At 47.4% G+C, this 24,139-nt stretch overlaps 1 protein-coding gene across 2 annotated transcripts in view; it reads right to left on the reverse strand.

Annotated features, from left to right (window-relative positions):
- The window catches only part of hmcn1 (hemicentin 1), a 677,622-nt gene that overhangs the window by 199,494 nt on the left and 453,989 nt on the right, over positions 1-24,139 (reverse strand). For both annotated transcript variants that reach the window (XM_038794621.1, XM_038794624.1), the window contains exons 51-54: positions 19,453-19,566; positions 19,153-19,298; positions 8,698-8,848; positions 5,356-5,562 (exon numbers count right to left, since the gene is read on the reverse strand). In XM_038794621.1, the coding sequence (XP_038650549.1) occupies positions 5,356-5,562; positions 8,698-8,848; positions 19,153-19,298; positions 19,453-19,566 (618 nt within the window). The remainder of the gene's footprint in view (positions 1-5,355; positions 5,563-8,697; positions 8,849-19,152; positions 19,299-19,452; positions 19,567-24,139) is intronic.

Here is a 24,139-nt window from a genome sequence, read left to right on the forward strand (position 1 = left end):
AAATAGAATGGGGCTGAAATTGAGAAGAAGGAGGAGGAGGAGTGCAAACTTGTGGGAGGTCCACGGTGCAGAGAGGTGCAAAAAGAGCAAGAGATTTTGACCATCCTAAGAATGTTCTGCTGAAAACAAAAAGATAAGCAGTCATTTGGGTTGGTTTGGAAAAGCAAGTCAATGTAGACTAATCCAATCACAAAAAAATGAAAGATGTGTATTTATATGTTGCCTTTCACAACTACTGAGCGTCTCTAAGTGCCATATAGTCAATGAAGTTCTTTTTGAAGTATCTTCATTGTTGCAATGTTGCAAAGCAAACTCCACATAATCTGTTTTTTGTGATGCTGATTGAGGATCAATATTGGCCTGAACACTTCTTCAAAATAGTGGCAGGAGATATTTTGCAATTACCTGGACCATGGCTTAATATTTCAACTGAAAAACGGCATCTCGGACAGTGCAGTACTCCCTCAGGACTGTACTGAGTGTCAGTCCTGACTGTTGTGCTCACTTTTAGTGTGGGACGTGACCCCCAAATCCATAGAATCTCTACAGTGAAGAAGGTGGCCATTCAGCCCATTGTGTCTGCACTGACCTTCTGAAAGAGCACCCTACCTAGGCTCACTCCCCTGCCCTATACCTGTAACCCCACCTAACCTGCACATCTTGGGACACTAAGGGGCAATTTAGCAAGGCTAATCCACCTAACCTGCACATCTTTGGACTGTGGGAGGAAACTGGAGCACCTGTCAGACACGGGGAGAATGTGCAACCTCCACACAGGCAGTCATCCAAGGTGGGAATCAAACCCAGGTCCCTGGCGCTGTGAGGCGGGAGTGCTAACCACTGACCCACCCTGCCACTCTGACTCAGAGAGTGCTACCAAATATGTCACAGCACACAAAAATAAACTAATGAAAGAGAAGAAAGAACTTGCATTTACATAGCATCATTCACAGTGCTTCACAGTTAATGAAGGCATTTGAAATATAGTCACTTGTATTGTAGGTAAATGCAGTCCCAAGTTGCAAACAGCACAGTCCCAAAACCAGCAATAAATAAATGAAATTATGACCTGTTTTAATTATTTTAGTTTCAGGCCAATGAATAGCTCGGATACAAAGTTGAAAGTTCCAAAAATGCATAATAGGAAATGTTTAGATTATATAAAAGGTTAGTTCATCTCAAAGAACAAAATAATGTGTAAGTATCTTAAATAATTTAAAAAGGGAGAAGCCTCACAAAGAAATTTTTAAAAATGGAAAATTAAAAAGAAGAAAAAGTAAAATAAAAGTTGCAGATGCAGTTGGTCTGAAATGAAAGACAAAAGTTGAAATGTGCAGTAGGCCTGTCGGCCTGGAGACAGATTAACATGGGGAGGCCTAAATCACATCTGTGGTCAAACAGAGCTGTTTGGCAAACATTTTACCTAAATCTGCTTTTGATCTCTCCAGGCTAGCGGGGACCACACTGGGAGCAGGAGACTCCATCAGAAAAGAGTTGATGCAATGACAGTCTTGTTTGGGGTCAAACCCAAGGCTGCGTCATTGTACCAACTCTCTTAATTTTCCTCACTGCACTGCCTCTCCAGAAAATTAACCACAGGTGTGGAGATAATCTACAGAACAAATCAAAACTGCTCAATGTACGCATCCTTCATTACAAAACCAACTCCCACTTCATCCTCAGTCATATAGCTTCAGTGTGCAGATGATGCTTGTGTGTGCACTCAGGTCCCCAGGTCATTGTCAACTCCTCTCCGAAGCACAAGAGAAAATGGGCCTTTCACAAAACACTTGGAAAACGGAGGTCCTCTTTTAACCAATAATACACCTCTCCCCATCAAATAACATCATTGGTGAGATCCTGAAAAATGTGGATCATTTTCCATGTCACTTGACAAAGGCAAACATAATCATTGCCTCCAATGTATCAGCTCAGTCTTTGGCCGATTGAGGAAAAGACTATTTGGTATTTGAGGACTAGGGTCTCAACCTGAGATGAAGGCCATAGTTCGCTGGTTAGCAGTGACCCCAGCACTCCCATACACATTGAATCATAGAATTTACAGTGCAGAAGGAGGCCATTTGGCCCATCGAGTCACCCCACTTAAGCCAACACTTCCACCCTTTCCCCCTAACCCTATGTAACTAAGGGCAGTTTCTGCTTGGCCAATCCACCTAATCTGCACATCTTTGGACTGTAGGAGGAAACCGGAGCACCTGGAGGAAACCCACGCAGACACGGGGAGAACGTGCAGACTCCACACAGACAGTGACCCAAGCCGAGAATCGAACCTGGGACCCTGGAGCTGTGAAGCAACTGTGCTAACCACTGTGCTACCGTGCCACCCACAGCGATTGGACAGCCTACAGCAGGCACCTCCAAGCATTGGAGAAGTGTCACTAGCGGTGCTGTCCAAGGTCCTTGAAATCTGGTGACAATGAAAAAATGAAATGAAATGAAAATCGCTTATTGTCACGAGTAGACTTCAATGAAGTTACTGTGAAAAGCCCCTAGTCGCCACATTCCGGCACCTGTTCGGGGAGGCTGGTACGGGAATCAGTCGGGACATGAAAGCAGTCCAACAGCAGTATTCTCTCCCAAGGCAACATTTCAAGCCTCGAGGTGCTAGTCACTCAAAACCAGCTCTGCTGGGCAGGACATATCTTTCAAATTGCAAACAGAATGTGCTGGAAGAGCTCAGTAGCTTAGATTAGGAAGCATCTGTGGAGAGAAATATAGGGGGGGACTTTATCTGAAAAATTAAGTTCATTTGTGGTGGGTTTTGCAGCGCATTTTCCACCCCACCACTATCAAACTACAGTTAACCACTTTTCTGGGCCCTGGGGAGCTTCTCATCGGATTAGTCCAAGTTTTTCAGCACTGGAGGGCTGAACTCAGAAATCAGTTTTCCATTTTGAAAGGGTGACCTGATCCCCAATTGAGCTTGTGGGTCCCCCCCCCCCCCCACCCATGGGCAATGTCACCCCTCACACACATGGACATTACCCCAAACCTCCCAAGTGAGCATGTGCCACCCTCTTCAGGCACCCACACACCCCCTTTACAGGTCCCATCCTCCCACACCCCCTTTACAGGTCCCATCCTCCCGGACCCCCACCCGTCACCTACCAATCTCCCAGACGCCCCTACTTACCTGCCCTGCACCCCCCCCCCCCCACCCCACCCCCACCCTTCATACCCCACCTCCACCCTCCTTTCATGGGCATGGCCTCCCTTGGGTCCTGACCCTTGGTAGTACCACTTTGGCATCCTTGCACTGTCAGGGTGGTAGTGCTTAGGTGCCAGCTGGGCAGTGCCAAGGTGCCTGCCTCCCAGGCATAGGGCCAAGGTAACCCTGCACTATCCATGGCCATGCAGGGGCCTCCGATGGACGGGGTCTTCCGCCGAGCGGCAGCCTCACTGGGAAGGCTGGTAGATCTTTTTTTTCTTTTTTTCATAAATTTAGAGTAACCAATTCTATTTTTCCAATTAAGGGGCAATTTAGCGTGGCCAATCCACCTACCCTGCACATCTTTGGATTGTGGGGGTGAAACCCACGCAAACATGGGGAGAATGTGCAAACTCCACACGGACAGTGACCCAGAGCCGGGATCGAACCTGGGACCTTGGCGCCGTGAGGCAGCAGGGCTAACCCACTGCGCCACCGTGCTGCCCGGCTGGTAGATCTTGAGAGGTCGGTAGATTTTGGGTAAACTCGCCCAAGTAGGTTTAAAACTTTAGGCAGGTGCCATTTGTTCACACCCGCTTTGGGTGGGATTCTGATTCAGACGGCCTTGTGGGACTTGGGTATATCCTGCGAGGCGTAAAGGCTGTCGGGAAGCCCATGGGAGGCCTCTCCAGGGATCTACCGGCTGCGTTGCGCTCTAGTGCCGTAGAGTTAACATTTGGAGTGCAAATTGACTCTTCTTTGGAAGCTGACGACTTGGAATGTTAGCTCTGTTTCGTTCGGCAGGGGGCGCTGCCAGATCTGCTGAACTTCCTCAGCAACTGTAGCATTTTGCTTTTATTTCATGTCATTTGAATGCCTGATACCAGACTCCCGAAGCGATTGCTCTACTTCGAGCTCAGTTGCGGCACGGCACTCCCAGGAGAGTAGCAGAAACATTTTAGGGATTTCTTGAAAGCATCCTTGAAGAGGTCAAACAAACCCGCCAACTCATGGCAAACCTTGGCTGGTGTGGAGAAGACTCTTTTGGGAGCACACTGAGAACATCGAGAGACTTCATCAGGAGTGCACAGAGGTGAAGTCGATGCATTGGGAGTGCACAAACCTCAAAACAACTCATCTATACAAACCCTGAAAGCGCCACCTGCCCACATGTGGCTGTCTGTAGATACACACTGGACTCACCAGCCATCTCACAAACCATCTGATCAGGGGTTTCCCAATGGCGTGGGGGGCCTTCAATGGGAACTCCCATTGACGAGCGGTCGGGGTGATCTGGGCCTCCCTGTGATTTTGCCTACAGTTCATTTCAGGATTGTCGGGTCTCATTTCAGACTTTCTGTAATTGCAACTTCTTTTCTATTTTCATGTTCTAACTTTTCTTAGTGGGTCACTCATTTTCTGAAAATAATTTTAATATTTACACATTCTTTTGTTCTTTGAGATAAGCCAACCTTTCATATCATCTGAAAATTATACATTTTATAGGATTTTCAACTCTGTAATCTTACCAATATATAGTAATTTAAAGAAAGTTACTTTGTTTATTGCTGTTACCAGTCGGGATTGTGCTATTTGCAAATTGACTATCGTATTTCCTTACACTACAACAGTGACTACATTGCAAAAGTGCTTCATTAATTGTGAAGCATTTTGGGATGCCTCAAGGTTATGAAAAGTTCTATATACATGCAAGTTCTTTCTCCTTTCTTTCATTAGCTCTTTCCGTACATCGGTTGTGACTCGGTCGGAGCAGGACTTGAACACAAAATCAAGACTAATTCCATAACCGAGGGAGTGCTGGACTGCCAGAGATGTGGTCTTTCAAATGAGATTGAAATTGAAGCTCCGTCTGCCCTCCCAGGTGAATATAAATGATCCCATCACCAAACACTTTACCTCCTCCACTCTGCATTTTCTGCAGCAGCTTCTCCCTATTTTTGCCATCTACCTCTAGCTAATCTTCCTGCACTTTTCTACACAGCTATGGGGTTACACAGTGGTTACATTCTTGGATATCAACAAATCAATTTCCAGCGTGAATAATCTGCAACCAAACAATCCTTAGTACCAAGGATTAACCTGCAGAGTTGGCACGATTGCAGCTATCAGTGACTTCACATTACAAACAATTTTCTTCCACCTGAGGTAATAGAATTTGTTCATACCTGGCAATATCAAAACTTTGTCACTGGAAGTCAACAGTTTGCCATCTTTGTACCAACTGAGTTTTGGTGGTGGGACAGCATTGGTGTCGCAGTACAGGGAGATGGGGTTATTCATGACTACATCCTTAAAATCAACAATCCTGCTTCCTTCCAGTGCACCTCCTTTTGTATCGCGGACATGTACTGGCTTCACAAAACTTGGTGGGACTAAAGAGAGGATTAAAGGAATTGTCATAAGATAAAAAATACATCTTTTTTCCAATCTCTTTCACATTATATGAACACAATTGCTACACGCTAAAAGGCACAACAAAAGAGCAAATATAGAACAAATAAGGAAATTACATAACAGACAGAAAGCAATCTGAAATTTTATGGGAAAGATTCATTCAAATTAGCCTTTTTATGTTGTGTGTAGTAGGTAGTAGAGCAAGGTGAACTCAGAGGGGACTAGATTTACCTAAGCTAACAGCAAGTTGCCAGACCTTTATGTCTATATAAATGTCAGCCTTCACCAGTGTTTTGGTGATTAAGACCTGAGTTTTTATATCCTCGAGTCAGGAAAGTTCAAGGGTTGGCCCCACCTTGGGAGAAAGTGCCCAAAGATCAGAGGCAGCTGTAGGAGCTGCCAGACACAGAGGCTGGCTGTTTAACAGGCATGTGGGATTTTGTCCCAGTTAAAATAAAAACAGAAAAAGGCCCTGCACCCCTCGTACCCCATCACCCCTCACAATCTCTCCATGCAACTCATTCCCCCTTCCATCCTATGGCTCCCATCCCTCCAGTGCCAAGCTTTGCCCCTCCACCTACCTCTTATGTTCCCTCATAGCCCCAATGCCAAGATGGCTGAGAGCTGAGATTATTCTGTTGAAACAGATGCGCCCCAGACAAATAATTGCTTGATTGACAGCTCTGGCTCAATTTCGCTCTCTGGTCAATTTCAAATGTTTATCTGCACAAGATTATGTGCTTTCTAGGGCTTGTGGCTTTTATTATTTATATTTTAATGTGTCTGGATGATCAACACTCTCGAGGCCTTGTGGTAAAAACACTTTTAAACATAGTGGAAAGGTATGAATGAATTACTTTTTAAAAAAGCTTTTTTAACATATCCTACTGTCACCATGGATTCTTTGGTTTTATACAGCGTGTTATTGGTCAATTGTCATGGAACTGCCATACCCTGACATGAGAGGCCATGTGCGGTGGGTGGAGGAGCATAGCTTTGCATTGGGGGCATGAGGAGACATGGGGAGTGATTGGTGAGTCATAGCTTAGCATAGCTTTGCATTGGGGGCATGAGGAGACATGGGGAGTGATTGGTGAGTCATAGCTTAGCATAGGGGGCATGAGGACCACCTTTGGAACTTATCTTATAAAAGGCCCCTTCATGCAGACTAGAATTCACAACTATCCTGTGGGGTTATGAACCAGGACTCTTTTAAAAATCTGGCCTGATTGCACGAAAATTGCAGAGGAGTAGGACATGCCTATCCCACCTTTAATGGAACAGGCCATTTTGGGATGGTCAGAAGCCCAGGAATTTGGCAGGAATCATCCTACATCCTTTAAAAGCACTGCTGAAAATCAGAAATTCTGGAAGGTGGTTGGGAATCTGGAATCGGGATACCCCCACCATGTTTAAAGTGTACCCGAATTATCCCGATTTGGTGAAAATTGAAACCTAAATGTTGACTTCTTACTATTTGCAGGTAAGGCTCATTGGTGAAGGTTTGATTGAATAATTTGTTGGCTGTGTGGTTGACAGCGCCAAGAGTTATAAATCATCCCAGCTTTAATATCTGGGAGATTTTGTCTGAGTCAAGCATTCTTCAAGAGATGACTGTATCATCAACTATTTATGGGAAAAAGCTAAAGGGGCTGTCTACAAATACAGGAAGAAAGCCAGTAGAATGCTGGCACACCAACTTCGCAAGAGGGAGGCAGCCAGGGAAATTGGGGAAGTGCGGGATAAGTAGTGCAACATGGTCATGGACCCAGAGGGAGTGAACAAAGTTTTTGAGCTTTTTACGGTAAATTGTATGAGTCAGAGCCCCCGCCGGAAGGGGAAGGGATGAAGCAATTCATGGACCAACTGAGGTTTCCAAAGGAGGAAGAGGATCTGGTGGAGGGACTGGGGGCCCCTATATTGCTGGAGGAGATTGTAAAGGGTCTAGGGAACATGCAGTCGGGCAAGGCCCTGGGGCCGGATGGCTATCCTGTAGAATTCTACAAGAAATTTTCAGAGCTGCTGAGCCCACTCCTGCTAAGGACCTTTAATGAGGCCAAAGAGAGAGGGACCCTCCCCCCCAACAACGTCATAGGCTTCAATTCCACTCATCCTCAAACGAGAGAAAGATCCGCTACAGTGTGGATCTTATAGACCAATATCGCTCCTGAACGTAGACGCCAAACTGTTGGCCAAGATCTTGGCTACTAGAATGGAGCACTGTGTCCCTGAGGTGATACGGGAGGATCAGCCAGACTTCGTCAAGGGCAGGCAATTGAACTCTAATGTACGGAGGCTCCTAAACATCATCGTGATGCCCTCAGAGGGAGGGGAGGCAGAAGTAGTGGCGGCGATGGGCGCGGAGAAAGCCTTTGACCGGGTGGAATGGGAGTACCTGTGGGAAGCACTAAGAAGGTTTCGGATTCGGTGAGGGGTTCATAGGTTGGGTCCAGCTACTCTACCAGGCCTCCGTGGCAAGTGTGTGCACGAACAGGGTGAGGTCAGAATACTTCAGACTCCAATGGGGGACGAAGCCGGGGTGCCCCCTCTCCCCGTTAGTATTCGCCCTTGCGATAGAGCCGTTGGCCATAGTGCCGTAGGCTTCAAAGAACTGGCAGGGGTTGGTTTGGGAGGGGGGGGGGAGGAGCATTGCGTCTCGCTCTATGCGAACGATCTGATCCTGTACATCTCGGACCCACTGGAGGGGATTGGGGGGGGGGGGTCATGCAGATTTTGAAAGACTTTCAATGAGGAGGGACTCGAAGCCCCCCCCCCCTCCCCCGAGTGTGGAGACCTGGCTGGGTTTCTCACTCTCGAGAAAATAATGTTTGCCTCGAGAGGGTCCTTGACGGGGCTCTCTCGGAGGTGGCAGCTGTTCCTTGACTTTCTAGGAGAGCAGTAAAGGTCAGCAGCACCAGCAACCCGGGGGGGGGGGGGGGGGGGGGGAAGAATTGTTACATAGTATTGTTCCTTTCTCTGTATATATGGTTAACATTTATTTTGTTCTGTTAAATGTTGTTAATGGTTATGCAAAAAATTATGTTTTGAAAAAAATTTGAATAAAAATAATTTTTTAAAAAAACTTTGGGAAAAAAAAGATAATGCAATCTAACCTTGAATATTCACATCGTAGTCTTTTTCATCCACTCCAGCGATATTGGTGGCAACACAGGTATATCGTCCTGTATCTGAAATCTGGGTCTTCTTGATTTGAACGATATGGCCATTTGCTGTGATTGTGATGTGATCATCTTTCTTGAGAGGCTAGAAATATAAACAGTTGTTTTCTTCCCATAAAAATGCAAACTTTTCACTCTCCATTTACTATAAAATAAACTGATCGAACTGTGCCCTTTGGGAAGACTGAACTGAACCTCTTGCTGATATCTGAACAGATTAATGTATTGGTCAGAAGGAAACTGATGCCCTGGAATCCCCCCCCCCCCCCCCCCCCCGCCCGGGAAGTGGTTGATGCTTCTCAGTATGGTTCTACATGCTGCAATTGCCCTCCGGTGGCCATTCTCGATATCAGAGACCTGACCATGTAACCATGATTGATTTTATTGCTCTGTTCACACCTGCCCTTACCCAATGTCATGTTCAATTCCCTGCAGGAGAATGATAACTGGATGATATGTTTGTGTATCACTTTAATATTCCATTCAGCTATTAACTGATTCCATTGAGAACACTAGAGCATTTTGCTGGCAGTTAAATGTACAATTTGTATCCTCTCACTTATTAAATATAATATGGAGATGCTGGCATTGGACTGGGGTGAGCACAGTATGAAGTCTTACAACACCAGGTTAAAGTCCAACAGGTTTGTTTCAAATCACTAGCTTTCGGAGCACAGCTCCTTCCTCAGATGAATGAAGAGGTGGGTTCCAGAAACATATATATAGACAAAGTCAAAGATGCAAGACGATACTTTGAATGCGAGCATTTGCAGGTAATTAAGTCTTTGCAGATCCAGAGAGAGGAGTAACCCCAGGTTAAAGGGGTGTGAATTGTCTCAAGCCAGGACAGTTGGTAGGATTTCGCAAGCTCAGGCCAGATGGTGGGGGATGAATGTAATGCAACATGAATCCAAGGTCCCGGTTGAGGCCGTACACATGCGTGCGGAACTTGGCTATAAGTTTCTGCTCAGCGATTTTGCGTTGTCGCACGTCCTGAAGGCCGCCTTGGAGAACGCTTACCCGGAGATCAGAGGCTGAATGCCCTTGACTGCTGAAGTGTTCCCCGACTGGAATGGAACATTCCTGCCTTGCGATTGTTGGGCGATGTCCGTTCATCCGTTGTCGCAGTGTCTGCATGGTCTCGCCAATGTACCATGCTTAGGGACATCCTTTCCTGCAGCGTATGAGGTAGACGACCTCATGAGGTAGCGTACGAGGTAGCGTATGAGATGAGGTTGGCCGAGTTGCACGAGAATGTACTGCGTACCTGGTGGGTGGTGTTCTCATGTGTAATGGTGGTACCCATGCCGATGACCTGGCACGCCTTGCAGAGATTGCCATGGCAGGGTTGTGTGGTGTCGTGGTTGCTGTTCTGAAGGTTGGGTAGTTTGCTGCAAACAATAGTTTGTTTGAGGTTGTGCGGTTATTTTAAGGCAAGTAGTGGGGGTGGGGATGACCTTGGCAAGATGTTCATCTTCATCGTTGATGTGTTGAAGGCTGCGAAGAAGATGTTGTAGTTTCTCCGCTCCGGGGAAGTACTGGACGATGAAGGGTACTCTGTCGGTTGTGTCTCGTGTTTGTCTTCTGAGGAGGTCGGTGCGGTTTTTTGCTGTGGCGCGTTGGAACTGTCACTCGATGAGTTGAGTGCCATGTCCCATTCGTACGAGGGCATCTTTCAGTGTCTGTAGATGTCTGTTACGCTCTTCCTCGCCTGAGCAGATCCTGTGTACACAAAGGGCTTGTCCATAGGGGATGGCTTCTTTAATGTGTTTAGGATGGAAGCTGGAGAAGTGGAGCATCATGAGGTTATCCGTGGGCTTGCGGTAAAGCGAAGTGCTGAGGTGACCGTCCTTGATGGAGACGAGTGTGTCCAAGAATGCAATCGATATTGGAGAGTTGTCCATGGTGAGTTTGATGGTGGGATGGAACTTATTGATGTCATTGTGCAGTCGTTTCAGTGAGTCTTCGCTGTGGGTCCAAAGGAAAAAATTGTCATCGATGTATCTGGTGTATAACGTCGGTTGAAGGTTCTGTGCAGTGAGGGGGTCTTGTTCAAACTTGTGCATGAAGATGTTGGCATATTGAGGTGCGAATTTGGTCCCCATGGCTGTTCTGTGCATCTGGATGAAGAACTTGTTGTCAAAGGTGAACACGTTGCGATCTAGAATGAAGTGGATGAGTTGCAGAATTGTGTCTGGAGATTGGCAGCTGTCGGTGTTGAGTACTGAGGCTGTTGCAGCAATGCTGTCGTCATGGGGGATGCTGGTGCAGAGTGCCGAGGTGCCCATTGTGACGAGGAATGTTCCTGGTTCAACTGGTCCATGGGTGCTGAGTTTCTGTAAGAAGTCCGTCGTGTCGCAACAGAAGCTGGGCGTTCCTTGTATGATGGGTTTCAAAATGCCCTCGATGTAGCCAGAGACGTTCTCACACAGGGTCACATTGCGTAATACGATAGGACGGCCTAGTGTGTTGGCCTTGTGTATTTTCAGGAGGCAGTAGAGATCTCCAACGCGGGGAGTATGTGGGATGAGAGCACGTAGGGTGCTCTGAAGGTCTGGATCCAAGGTCTTGATCAGTCTGTTGTATTGGCGGTTGTGTTCCTTGGTCGGATCTGCGGGTAACTGTCTGTAGTGTTCCTGGTTGTTGAGTTGTCGGCACACTTCTTTGCAGTAGTCCGTTCTGTTCAGTATAATGGAGGCCCACCCTTTGTCTGTTGCTTTGATGACAAATTTGTGTTGTCCGCTGGTGGCGGGATTCTCTACTCCCGCCGCTTGTCAATGGGATTTCCCATTAAATTCACCTCACGCCGCTGGGAAACCATGGGTAGGGGTGGTGCGCTGTGAGCAGAAAGAGAGAATCCCAATGGCCGAAAAATTCCAGCCCAGATTCCCAATGAATTTCTCTTCCATTTGTCCAACTTAATTCCTGGGACACCATGAGGAAGGTAACCGCAAGCTCTTTTAACTGTCTGGTTTCCTGTTCTGCAGCACTGACAGGATTTAATAACTGGGCAATAAGTGGGAATTCTGCCAGGGGATCATCATGCAGTGGTGATGACCACTGACTCAACAAAATGGGCCAGGTTTCCAGCAGTGACAGAACGATGGCTAGAGGAACTTCCAGTAAAGGGATGTGCTGAGCGGATGTGGGAAAGGTGGTTCTCCTCCTGGAAGTTGGCACTTGTAGCACAAAAATAGTCTGCTAATTCTGTTAAACTCCCCCCCCCCCCCGCCTCCCCCCCATCCGTAATCCCCCCCCCCCCCCCGTAATCCTCCTTCAAGATCACCACAGCTACCGAAAAATGCCTGCGAACAATTCTGGGGGCTGAAAAGATGACAGAATGAGTAAGAGCCTGGAAAGAAAGAATGGGGTGATGATGTGCACACGTAGTAGGACAGAGCTGGCTGTATCCAAACAGGCCAAGTTGCTGAAGCACATGCCGGAGTACCCCGATAAGAGAGTGATGGTCCTCCTAACGCAGGAGCATCAAAAGCACAGACGCCATCAAGCTAGGGATGATGGCAACAGTGAAGGTGGCAATTGCAGACACCTTGGTCCCCTTCAAGGTGGCTCTGGAAAAGGCAGGGCAATGACTTGAGGCACAGGAGGCAACCATCAGGGAGCTGGAGAAGACAGCAACCAACCAGAGCAACCAGATCACCTCATTTGAGACAGAGGTGGCAAGGGTTGGTGGCAACCCAGGGGACACTGAAAGGGAAGGTCGAGGAACAGGGAAATCAGTCACGATGCCAGAATCTCTGCATGGTGGGCCTACTGGAGGAAATCTAGGGTTGGAGCCCCTCGGTGCACATGGCCCAGATGCTTGGGAAACTGGATGGCTGGGGGGGGAGGGGGGGGGGGGGGGGGGGGGGAAGTTCCCAAACACCAAGAGGTAGAGAGACCCCATGGGTCACTCCGGCCGAGGCCCAAAACAGGGGAGCAGCCGGGGCCATCATCGCAAAGCTGCACCAAGACAGGGAGAAGATCCTGAACTGGCAAGGCATACATGGTCCTGTTAAGTAGGAGGGATACTCGATCCATGTGTACCAGGACATCGGGCAGACCTGGCCAAGTGCCGGACTGAATTCAACACATCCAAGGCAGCTCTATACAAGAGCAAGGTGCGATTTGGGATACTGTACCCAGCCTAGTTGTGGGTAACCTTCCAGGGTAAGGAGCATTACTTCACCGCACCGGCCGAAGTGGGCGAATTTATGCGCAGGCACGGGCTAGGAAGGCAGTAGCAACAGCACTGAATACGAACTTCTTTTGAAAAATGGACAATTGCACGGGTTAGAACTGCCTCATTTTCGGTCTGCCACAAGTCCCAGGAAGGAGGGGGTGAGAGTGGTACGGTGTGGGGAGAAGGAGGAGTGGGTGGAAGGAACACATGGGTAGTGGAAGGTAAAGATCACTCCTGGGGTGAGTGGGGGACACACACACGATACTAGCGAGCAAGCTAGCGCAGGGAATTATGGGAGACGAGAGGGCCGTGGCACAGCTCCCGAGGGGGAGAGAGTGCACGGCACAAGCCGGGGGGGGGGGGGGGGGGGGGGGGGGGGGCGCACAGGGGCATTGGGGACGGGGGACGGGACTCAGCCACTTAGTGAATATGGCGACAATGGCCATCTTGGATGGTCCCCAAACAAAGGGAAACCCCGGAGTGCAGGAATGCAGCCATAAGTTAAGTATGGGATTGAACACAGAAACACAGAAACCCCCATTAGGATAGTCAGCTGGAACGTCAGGGATCTGAAAAGGGCCCAGTGAAAATATTCAGAGTCTTCGCCCTCTGATGGGCTGATGTTATCTTCCTCGAGGGAGAATGTCCGACTGCGGGTAAGAAAGAGCTGGGTAAGGCAGACATACCAATCGTGTCACGGAACAAGGCTGGGAGGGTGGTCATACTATTCAACAAGAGGACAGCCTTCACGGTTACAAAGACGGTCACAGACCCAGGGTGATGGGGTGTCATAGTTAGCTGGGTGGGGGGGGGGGGGGTGGGGGGGAGAGGTAGAGACTTTAACTGCATACAGGACCCATGGACGGACAGATCCAGCCCCAAATCGGGCAAACTATCAAGAGAGAGAGTTGAACACCTTCATGGAACAGATGGGGGCAGTGTACCCATGGAGAAGATGCTCTTCTTCTCCCAGGTAAACAGAGTCTACTCCAGAATCAACTTTTTTTGTTGTGGGGAAAGTGGTGCTTTGAAGGATAATAGGAGCAGAGTACTCTGCAACCATGGTCCCTGACCGCACTCCACACTAAGTGGATGTTAAGTTCGGGACGGGACGAGCACAATATCACCCCCCCCCCCCCCCCCCCCCCCCCATGGAGGGCATGGACACGGCCCCCCCGACAAGGCATTCAGTGAACAGATATCAGAAGCCATAGATGGGTACATTACCAACAACCAGAATGGAGAGGTGTCACCCTCCACGTTCTGGGAGGCAATGAAGGTGGTGATCAGGAGGAGATTATTGCATTCAAGGCACACAACGGTAGGAATGAGAGGGCAGCTAGTAGACCATTTTGGAGATAGACCAGTGGTACTCCACGGCCCCGACCATGGAGGTATTTGGCAGTGAGGAAAAATCTACAAATGGACTTTGACCTGCTCTCCACTGGGAAAGCAGTGCACCAGCTCCGCCAGACATGGTGGCCTTTTACAATCATGGAGACAAAGCCATCCATCTGTTGGCCCACCAGTTGGGAAAGCAGGAAGCCATGAAGGAAATAACCCAGGTAAAAGACAGGAGCAGCAAGCTGGTCACAGTGCCAGAACAAATCAATGAAGCCTTTGTAACCTTCTATTGGGAGCTGTACATCTCCGAGTCTCCTGTGGGGGACTTGAAGATGAAGCGGTTCCTTAACAGAATGGGCAGGCGGTCATGAGAGAAGATAGGGGATGGGGCCTGGGAGCACCATTCGTATTGGGGGAAGTCATGAAGAGCATTCACTCCATGCAGATGGGGAAGGCGCCGGGGCCGGACAGATCCTCGGTGGACTTCTATAAAAAAATTTGCACTGCCCCGCATCTGCGGGGGATGTTCACAGACTCACTAGCAAGGGGAATCCTGCCACCAATGCTGACTCAAGCCTCAATATCCATGATCCCCAAAAAAGGCAAAGGCCTACTGGAGTGCGGGTCCTACAAACCCATCTCACTCCTCAACACTGGCACCAAGGTCTTGGCGAAGGCCCTGGCGAGGTGGCTGGAGAGCCATTTGCCAGAGGCAGTTGCGGAAGATCAGACGTGCTTTGTCAAGGGCAGGCAGCTAACAGCGAACATAAGGTCCTTCCTGAATGTGATAATGATCCCATCCAGGGAGAGAACACCAGAAATTATCATCTCCCTAGGCGCAGAAAAGACCTTCGATGGGGTCAAATGGAAGAAGTACCTCGTATAGAGGTACTGAAGCGACTCGAATTTGGGCCAGGGTTCACATCCTGGGTGAAATTACGATACAGCGCTCCCATGGCGAGTACGGACAAACACCACCAGCTCCAGATGCTTTTGGCTGCACAGAAGCATGAGGCAGGGATGCCCACTGTCCCCGATGCTGTTTGCTCTGGCAATTGAAGCACTGGCAATCCCCCTCAGAACGGCAAAGGGGTGGAGAGGTATCCAAAGGGGAGACAGAGAGCATAGGGTCTCACTCAATGCAGATGACCGGCTCCTCTACATCTCAAACCCCCTGGCCAGCATGGAAGGGATAATGAAACTCCTGAAGGAGTTTGGAGGTTTCTCAGGTTCAAGCTTATCCTGAGTAAGAGCAAAATCATCCCTGTGAACCCGCAGGAGGGAGAAGCAGAGCTGGGTTTGACTGCTGTTCAAACTGGCCCACACCAAACTGCACAACCTAGGGGTCCAAATAGCCCATGACTGAACATGTACGCACAAGCAGAACCTGACGAGTCTGGTGCAGGAAGTTAAAAGGGACCTGCAGAGGTGGGACACACTCCCATTCTCGCTGGCAGGGAGAGCGCAGCCAATCAAGATGAAAGTACTGCCCAGGTTTACTCTTCCTGTTCAAATCCCTCCCGATCAACAGTCCCAAGGCCTTTTTCACTTTTTCAACATTGCTTGAAAGTTAATCATGGTGTTTGTTTGGGGGTTTGGGGGGGGGGGGGAGAGATACTTGAAAAGCTCAGTGGTACTAGCCAAGCTCCGAACGTGGACTCAAATGAGGCAACACTTCGGACTTACCGAAATGTCCACCATGGCCCCCATCTGCAATGATCACAGGTTCACTCCCACAATAATGGTCGCCTCCTTCAGAGGTGGAGACAGGACGCGGGGACACTGACAGTTAGGGGACATGTACACAGACGGTAGAGTAGCGACTCTGGGGGAACTCCTGGATAGGTGTCAGCTTCCATGAGGCAATGACCTGAGGTACTTCCAGGTTAAAAACTTCCTCCGCAAGATACTCAACTTCCTCCGCGACATACTCCCAGATACCAGAACAGTCACTACGAGAAAGACTATGGAATGTGGGCGATCTAGGGGAGGGAACTGTTCGGACATGTATAGACGAGACAAAGAAGTGGGAGGAAGAACTAGGCAGGGAGGTAGGGGGGAGGACTCTGGATCAAAGCACTGCACAGGGCAAACTTCACCTCCACATGTGCAGGGCTGAGCCTAACGCAACTAAATGTGGTATATGGGATGCATCTAATGAGAACACGAATGAGCGGGTTCTTCCCGCATGAGGAGAACAAATGTGAACGGTGCCAGGAAGGCCTGGCCTACCACATTCATGTTCTGGGCATGCCCCAGACTTGTCGGGCACTGGACGTCCTTCTTTGAGGCTGTGGTGAATGTAGTCACCTAATGCATGAACTGTCTGTATGATACTGTAACTGGGCTGTTTAACACACTGGGCTAAATTGCTGGCTTTGAAAGCAGACCAAGCAGGCCAGCAGCACGGTTCAATTCCCGTACCAGCCTCCCCGAACAGGCGGCGGAATGTGGCGACTAGGGGCTTTTCACAGTAACTTCATAGAAGTCTACTCGTGACAATAAGCGATTTTCATTTCAAGTGGTGATACAAGCTACTTCCAGGTCCTGTACTGTAAGGGCTCCACCCTCACCAGGGCCATATATAGACCGGCCACCTGTGGGTGGCATTCATCTGTACAACCAACTCTGGCTAGGCAAGTTCATGATTAATAAAGCCTAATGTTCACTCACTCTCTCAGTCTCTCGGTGAACTGACGCTACATCAATTCATTAATCATCGACAGCACCATGGAAGTCGCTCTAAAGCTAGACAAGCTCGAACTCGACGCACGCGCGTCAGAAGCCAAGGAGATTTTCGAACATTGGCTTTGATGCTTCGAGACCTACCTAGACTCCTCCACAACGCCTCCCACGGAGACCCTCAAGCTGCGACTTCTCCACGCTCGGGTGAGCCATCGAATCTCAGTAATGATCCAGAAAGCTGCTACGTACGAGGCGGCAGCCGCAACCCTCAAGGCTAATTTCATGAAACCCGTAAACGAGGTGTTTGCCCGACACCTCCTCACTACTCGCTGTCAATGCACCGATAATCGCTGGACGAGTATCTGGAAACCCTGACTCTACTCGCAAGGAACTGCAGCTATCGAGATGTGACGGCGGAGGAACACATGAACTTACAAATCCAGGACACCTACGTGGCTGGGGTCCACTCGAACTACATCAGGCAGCGCCTGCTGGAAAATGGGACCTCTGACCTGCGGGAAACGGTAAAGCTAGCTACCTCGTTAGAGGTGACCTACCAGAGACTCAGTGCGTTCCCCGCGGGCCCGGCGGACACGCCGCGCGCCTGCAGCCCAGCCCAGGGAACCGCAGTGCTACTTCTGCGGCCAGGGTCAACACCCCCGGCAGCGTTGCCCAGCCCGCACAGCGACGTGCAGCGGCTGTGGGGAAAAAGGGGCACTTCGCTAGAGTCTGTCTGGGCAGACCGAAGGCCCAGAATTCAAAAACGCACCAGGCTCGACCCATGGACTTGCAGGCCCGCAGACCCCGCATTGTGGCTGCATGCCTGCCCGGAAAGCCCCCTTCAGACGCATCATCAGCCTCGTGCGACTCGTGGGGGCCGCCATGTTGGCCGCCGGCTCCAACACCGACTGACACGTGCGACTGATGGGGGCTGCCATCTTGGCCACCAGCTCCGGCACTGATCGACACGTGCGACCGATGGGGGCGGCTATCTTGGTCACCATCTTCGCCCCAGCCCAACACGTGTGACTCATGGGGGCCGCCATCTTGTGACTCCACCGACCACACAGGCTACCTGCAGCTGGGTGCAGTCACAGAGGCCATGTCCAGGGTTGTAGGAGTGAGGGTGGAGCCATGCCCACTAGTGGCAGTTTTCGGGGTATCAGAACAGCCATAGCTCTTCAAGGGGAGGGGGGGCTGAAGCCCTAGCCTTCCTGATTGCCTGCCGGAGACTCCTGTTCGCCTGACAGACGGTAGCACCACCCAAGGCTGCTCTCTGGTTTTCTGACCTGGCGGAATTTCTCAGGCTGGAGACGATAAAGTTCGCTATCTGTGGGTTGGAAGGCGGCTTTAACGGGATGTGGAAGATGTTCACCAACTTGTTTCAAGACCTGTTCATAGCCAGCAACCAATAAAGTAGCGGGGGGGGGGGGGGGGGTATTGGGTGGAGAGGGACACAGAGCAAGTCAAGGCGGGGGGGGGGGGGAATGAACACACCCAAGAGGATCATGGGGAAAGGCAGAAGGGAGGAAAACTGCAAGAGACCAATTTACTGGCAAATTAATGCCTGAACCACATTGTACATAAACCACTGTAAATATGTGTTTTGGCCAAGTCTGGGAATGTGGAATCCCCAAGAGGAGTAGATTCTGTTACAGTCGTCGGTTGGAATTACCTCTTTTGTCAATATATGTGTTGGTTTTCTTTGGCTTTTGTGAATTTATGATATAATATCTAAAAAGCTCAATAAAAAATATTTTCAAAGAAAAAGATGACTCGGAGGCCAGTTTGAAAAGCTTAGTATTCATTGGCATTGGACCATCCTTCAGTTGCTATTCAGAGAAAGATCTTATACTGTCTCCAATGTAAAGATCAGTTCCCAGCCAGCTGGTCAGATTTCTCAAAGCTATTCAGAAAGTAAGTGGAATGCACTTAGTTGGACATTCAGGTTATCGTAAATCATAATGACTCCTTTTTAATACACACTTTAGGCACATTTTCCCTTCACAAATCCCTTCTGGAGTTGGAATTCTCTAAATCGGTGCAGCTTTTGTTGTCTGTTAGTTTCACTGTGACATGTAAACGGTTAAACTTTGACGCTATAAATGGCATTAGAATTATCTTTCCCACAACACAACTGTCTAACTTCAAATGTTCATTTGATATTGTATACACACCTGTCCATCCTTGTACCAGCGAAGGGTGGCTGCTGGGATTGCGTGAGATTCACATTCAAGAGTTAGGCTGTTGTTTACTTTGATCTTAATTTCTTTCGGTGACAGACCAAAACCTGGAACATCATCTTTGCTGATAGTAGGAGGGACTAGGCAAACAAAAAATAACAACAAATCATTAAACTCCAAGTTTGCCAATCAGGTGGTAGCAATATTCTTTATTAAAAGACCCACTAAATGGAACTAATCTATTTGGCATTTCACAGAATTTCAGAATAACTGAACTACGTTGAAAGCACTTACTGTACACTTTTACTTCATAATTCTTTAGTGTCTCTCCAGCTTCATTAGTGGCAATACAGGTATATCTTCCTGCATCCTTTTCCTGTGCATTCAAAATCTGAAGAGTTCGACCCCCTGAAGATAGGAAGGAAAAGGGACAGAATTGATACCCTTAATGAAAGTTGAAGCGAGATTTGCAACGTCTCAATATCAGCCCAAGTGAAAGGGCTCAGCTCACGTCCTCTATATTTGGAGCCCAAATTCATTAGAAATCCTGCACTTTGATCATAATATTAACCAATTTCACGAAAACATAATCAGGTCAAATGATTAGCATTTGATATGGTATCAACTGATTGGTCACTCCAGTCAGTTAATCATGATTAAGGTGATCACATACTGGTGCCATAAAATACATGATGCACTATCTTCTGTCAACTCACACAGCTATGTCACTGTTCCATTTAAGCTGTCCCATGCACTGCCTCAACATCTCAGATCGGACCACACAACTTGTCTGTTCCCATTTCGTTCTGAGGATAGAGGCACATCAGCTCTGCCCATGTAAATCTTGTAGCTTTCTTAGTATTTGCAATTTTGATTTATACCAACACATTTGAAATTGACCTTTTAAATGTTTGACTTAGCCTAAATCCAAATTAGTCATGAGCTTTCTTCCGCTGACTGTTCTTATATCAGTTCCAATGAATGATGACACCCCCAGTTAGAAAATCACAAAAAGCACTGTCTGCAGAAAGAGATGGGGCAGAAAGGGCAATAACATTTATACCTTAAGAACCAGGAATGTAAGGTCCCCATGCACTTAGCACCTACTGAAACAACCTCTTGGTAACAAGACTACAATCAACTAACTTTGTGACCTGCAGGAAGCCCATCCGTGTATGAGAATCCTGAAATTACTTCAATTGTTGAAATCACCTAAACTACCCTTCCGCAATAAACATGCCTTCTTCATCAGGCCTGACCCATGTTTTTCAGAATAAGATAATTATGTGAACAATGACTTTTTTTCCTTATAACCTGTAAAAGTGCACTCTTCTCTTGAAGTGTACTTTCCTCGAGTGTGCCTGATTGTCTGGTTGTGCGAAAGAGTGATGATTAGCGTAGATTTTGGGGTCAACACGTAAATAAAAAATTCTCTTTTGTTATTTAAACCCACAAAAAAACTTGCTGCTGGTTATTCATATTCGGAACATAAGAATTGTGAGCAGAAGTAGGCAATTCAGCCCTGTGAGCCTGCTCAATCAGATCATGACTTATCTTTTCCTGGTCTCAAATCTACCTCACTACCTGTTCCATGTATCCCTGTATCTCTTTAACCCATTTTATATCAGAAATATATCTATCTCTTCTTGAAACCATTTAATGATTCAGACTCCACCACACTATGGGGCAGCGAGTTCCACAGATTCACTACCCTCTGCGAGAAGTAGTTCCTCCTCATTTCCATGTTAAATCTACCACCTCTCAACCTATATCCATGATCCATGGGCAGCAGGGTAGCATGGTGGTTAGCATAAATGCTTCACAGCTCCAGGGTCCCAGGTTCGATTCCCGGCTGGGTCACTGTCTGTGTGGAGTCTGCACGTCCTCCCCCTGTGTGCGTGGGTTTCCTCCGGGTGCTCCGGTTTTCTCCCACAGTCCAAAGATGTGCGGGTTAGGTGGATTGGCCATGCTAAATTGCCCGTAGTGTCCTAATGAAAGTAAGGTTAAGGGGGGTGTTGTTGGGTTACGGGTATAGGGTGGATACTTGGGTTTGAGTAGGGTGATCATGGCTCGGCGCAACATTGAGGGCCGAAGGGCCTGTTCTGTGCTGTACTGTTCTATGTTCTATGTTCTATCTCTCGTTCTAGATTGCCCCAAAATGGGGAACTTTGGTCTATGCTGACTTTATCAATCCCTTTTAGTTATCAATCCTCAATCAGATGCCTATCATTCCATAAACTCCAGCAAGTATAAGTCCAAACTGTTTAATCTCTCCTCTTATGCCAACCTTTTCATTCCCGGAATCAATCTGGTTAATCTCCTCTGAACTGCCTCCAATGCCACCACATCCTTCTTCAAATAAGGAGATCAAAACTGGACACAATACTACAGACATAGTCTCACCAACACCCTATACAATTGCAACAGCACTTCTCTACTTTTATACTCTAGTCCTTTTGCAATAAACACTAAAATTCCATTTGCCTTTTTTATTACATGCTTACATACCAACTTTCTGCGATTCATGAACAAAGACACCCAGATCCCTCTACCCAGATGCATTTTGAATCTGCTTTCCATTCGGATAGCAGTTTGCCGTTCTATTTTTTCAGCCAAAATGGATAACCTCACACTTTTTCGACATTAAACTCCATCTGTCTAACTTTGGCCCATTCTCCCATTCTATCTATATTTTTTTGATAAACCCTTTATCTTCTTTAAACTGCATGCTTTCCCACCTATTTTAGGATCATCCTCAAATTTTGCTATGTTACATTCTGTCTCTGCTTGCAGATCATTTATACAGATTGTAAACAGTTGATGTCTGAGGACTGACCACTGTGGCACCTCGCTAGTTACTGGTCTCTGGCCAGAGAAGGACCAACATTTACTTTAGCAATTCTCTTCCTCTTTATGTCCTAATAGAGGTTTTGATATCAATGTTTATGTTTTCTGCTGGTTTCCTTTTGTAGAACAACTTTGCTCTTTTGATTTTATTTGTAGTAGTCTTTTACTGAACCTTAAAGTTCTGCCAATCCTCCAGCTTAGCACTAGCTTTTGCAGTATGATATGCCCTACTTTTTGCCTTTATGTCATCTTTGATTTCCTTGTTTAGCCATGGAACGTTTTCCCCCCTTTTAAAATTCCTCTTCCTCTCGGGAATATATTTTAATTGAGACATATTTAATATCTCCCGGAACATCCGCTATTGTTCTTCTACTGTTCTACCCTCAATTATTTGTCCAAACATTTCTGAGTTTAACAAATACACACACATCTTCCTCTAAAAAGCTGCTGGGGTGGGAAAGGGGATTTCAGCAATCACCCTGCCCATAAAATTGGATCGTTAAGAGCTCATCAATAACTTAATAGATAAAGACTATCCAGTAGTCCACTTTATTCATTCAGAGCAGTGGGTCTTAGCTGTGAGACTACGCTCTACTGAGTTAGCTAATCCGAGTCAGAAATGCAATTTATTATTACAACTTTCCTATTATCCCTGGACTAATGACAGGAAAACTCAACTGGGACTTTGTGCATGGATATTTGGCTAGCAAGCAGAATTCAGCTTTGAAACTGCCCAGAGTAGAACAGCCTGCTGGCACTCACTCTCTCAGCACCCATTGAGAAAATGGTTACTTGAATCATATTCCAGAGGACGTTCAGCACCATATCCTACCAAGACGTAGAGCATGTGTACATCGTGGCCAGACCCCTCATTTACCAACATAAAACAGCCAGGGTATTGTCATAAAATTAATGGTAAGGCTTTCAATGCTCAACATTATTGAAGAGCCAACCCAACAGCAATTTCTGGTGGCCACACATGACAGTTAAATGCAGAAAACGGAAATCCATTACCTGATTGGCCTTGCTACTCCAGAAGCTATGCTAATAACCGACATTCCACTGAGAAACACAGCTTTGAAAAAAAAGGCACGGCATCAAGTTGTAGTACTTGTGTGATATGTGCCCACTTATTAGAAATGGTTAGCGATTTTCCATTCCAGTGTAAGTCCATTTTGTAATGATGTGACCAGTAAAATTGCTGCCAAACAGCCCCTCTGGCACTGAAAATTAACTTTTACAAGCGTGGGACCTTATTCTTTCAGATTTTAATCATTGACTGAAATTTAGAAAAGCGAAAGGAGGTAAATAATTTCTGTCTCTCTATTCTATTTCTTAGTACCATCTTTATTTCCCTCTCCTTATTTCACTTTCTATATATTTTTCTGCCAATGAATTAAAGATCCTTATTTACTGTTCATCGCTCAGACTCTGCATATTGCAGTAAGGATTCTTCAACCTGATTGATAAAGAGATATACAACAGTGTTGAGACAGGTTTCAGATCTCTTAGAAAGAATAGTGCATGAAATGGATCAAGCAGATTACGTTTGGTATGGCAAAATGCCACATTACACCCAACCAGCCAAATGCTGACAGTGGCATACATAGATTGGTAGGCCATGGCACCAGTTTGCCTAAATCGCAATTCAAAAAACACTAACAACATAATTCTCAGGCTCCAAGGTTTGGCAGAAGACAGATAAGTTTGTTGCCAACAATAGACCCATCTCTGCACATGAAAAGATATAGGTGGGATTTTCCAGTCCTGCCCACTGTTGGACTGGAAATTCTCACTTGATATCAATAGACCTATTGCCGGCTCATCAAATTTTCCATTTTGATGATTCCCATGGCGAGCAGGACTGGAAAATCCTGGAGCTATTGTTGAGAAATTAGATTAATTTCCTCCAATCGTTTTTGGTCCTACATCAACATCAGCTTGGAGAATGAAGCAAGGTCATGTAGAGTAGAACAGTTGTTGGAAGAGGGAGGACGGGGGGTTGTTAAAAAGACTCTTAGCCAGAGACTATTCCTGCCATCAGGGTGCAACTCTCCTACCTCAAGCTCAGTGGAAAAACAGTGGGCGGGATTCTCCCATCGGGCAGTTAAGTGCCGACGCCGGCGTAAAAACG

Source organism: Scyliorhinus canicula, chromosome 4 (assembly GCF_902713615.1).
Source record: "Scyliorhinus canicula chromosome 4, sScyCan1.1, whole genome shotgun sequence".
NCBI lineage: Eukaryota > Metazoa > Chordata > Chondrichthyes > Carcharhiniformes > Scyliorhinidae > Scyliorhinus > Scyliorhinus canicula.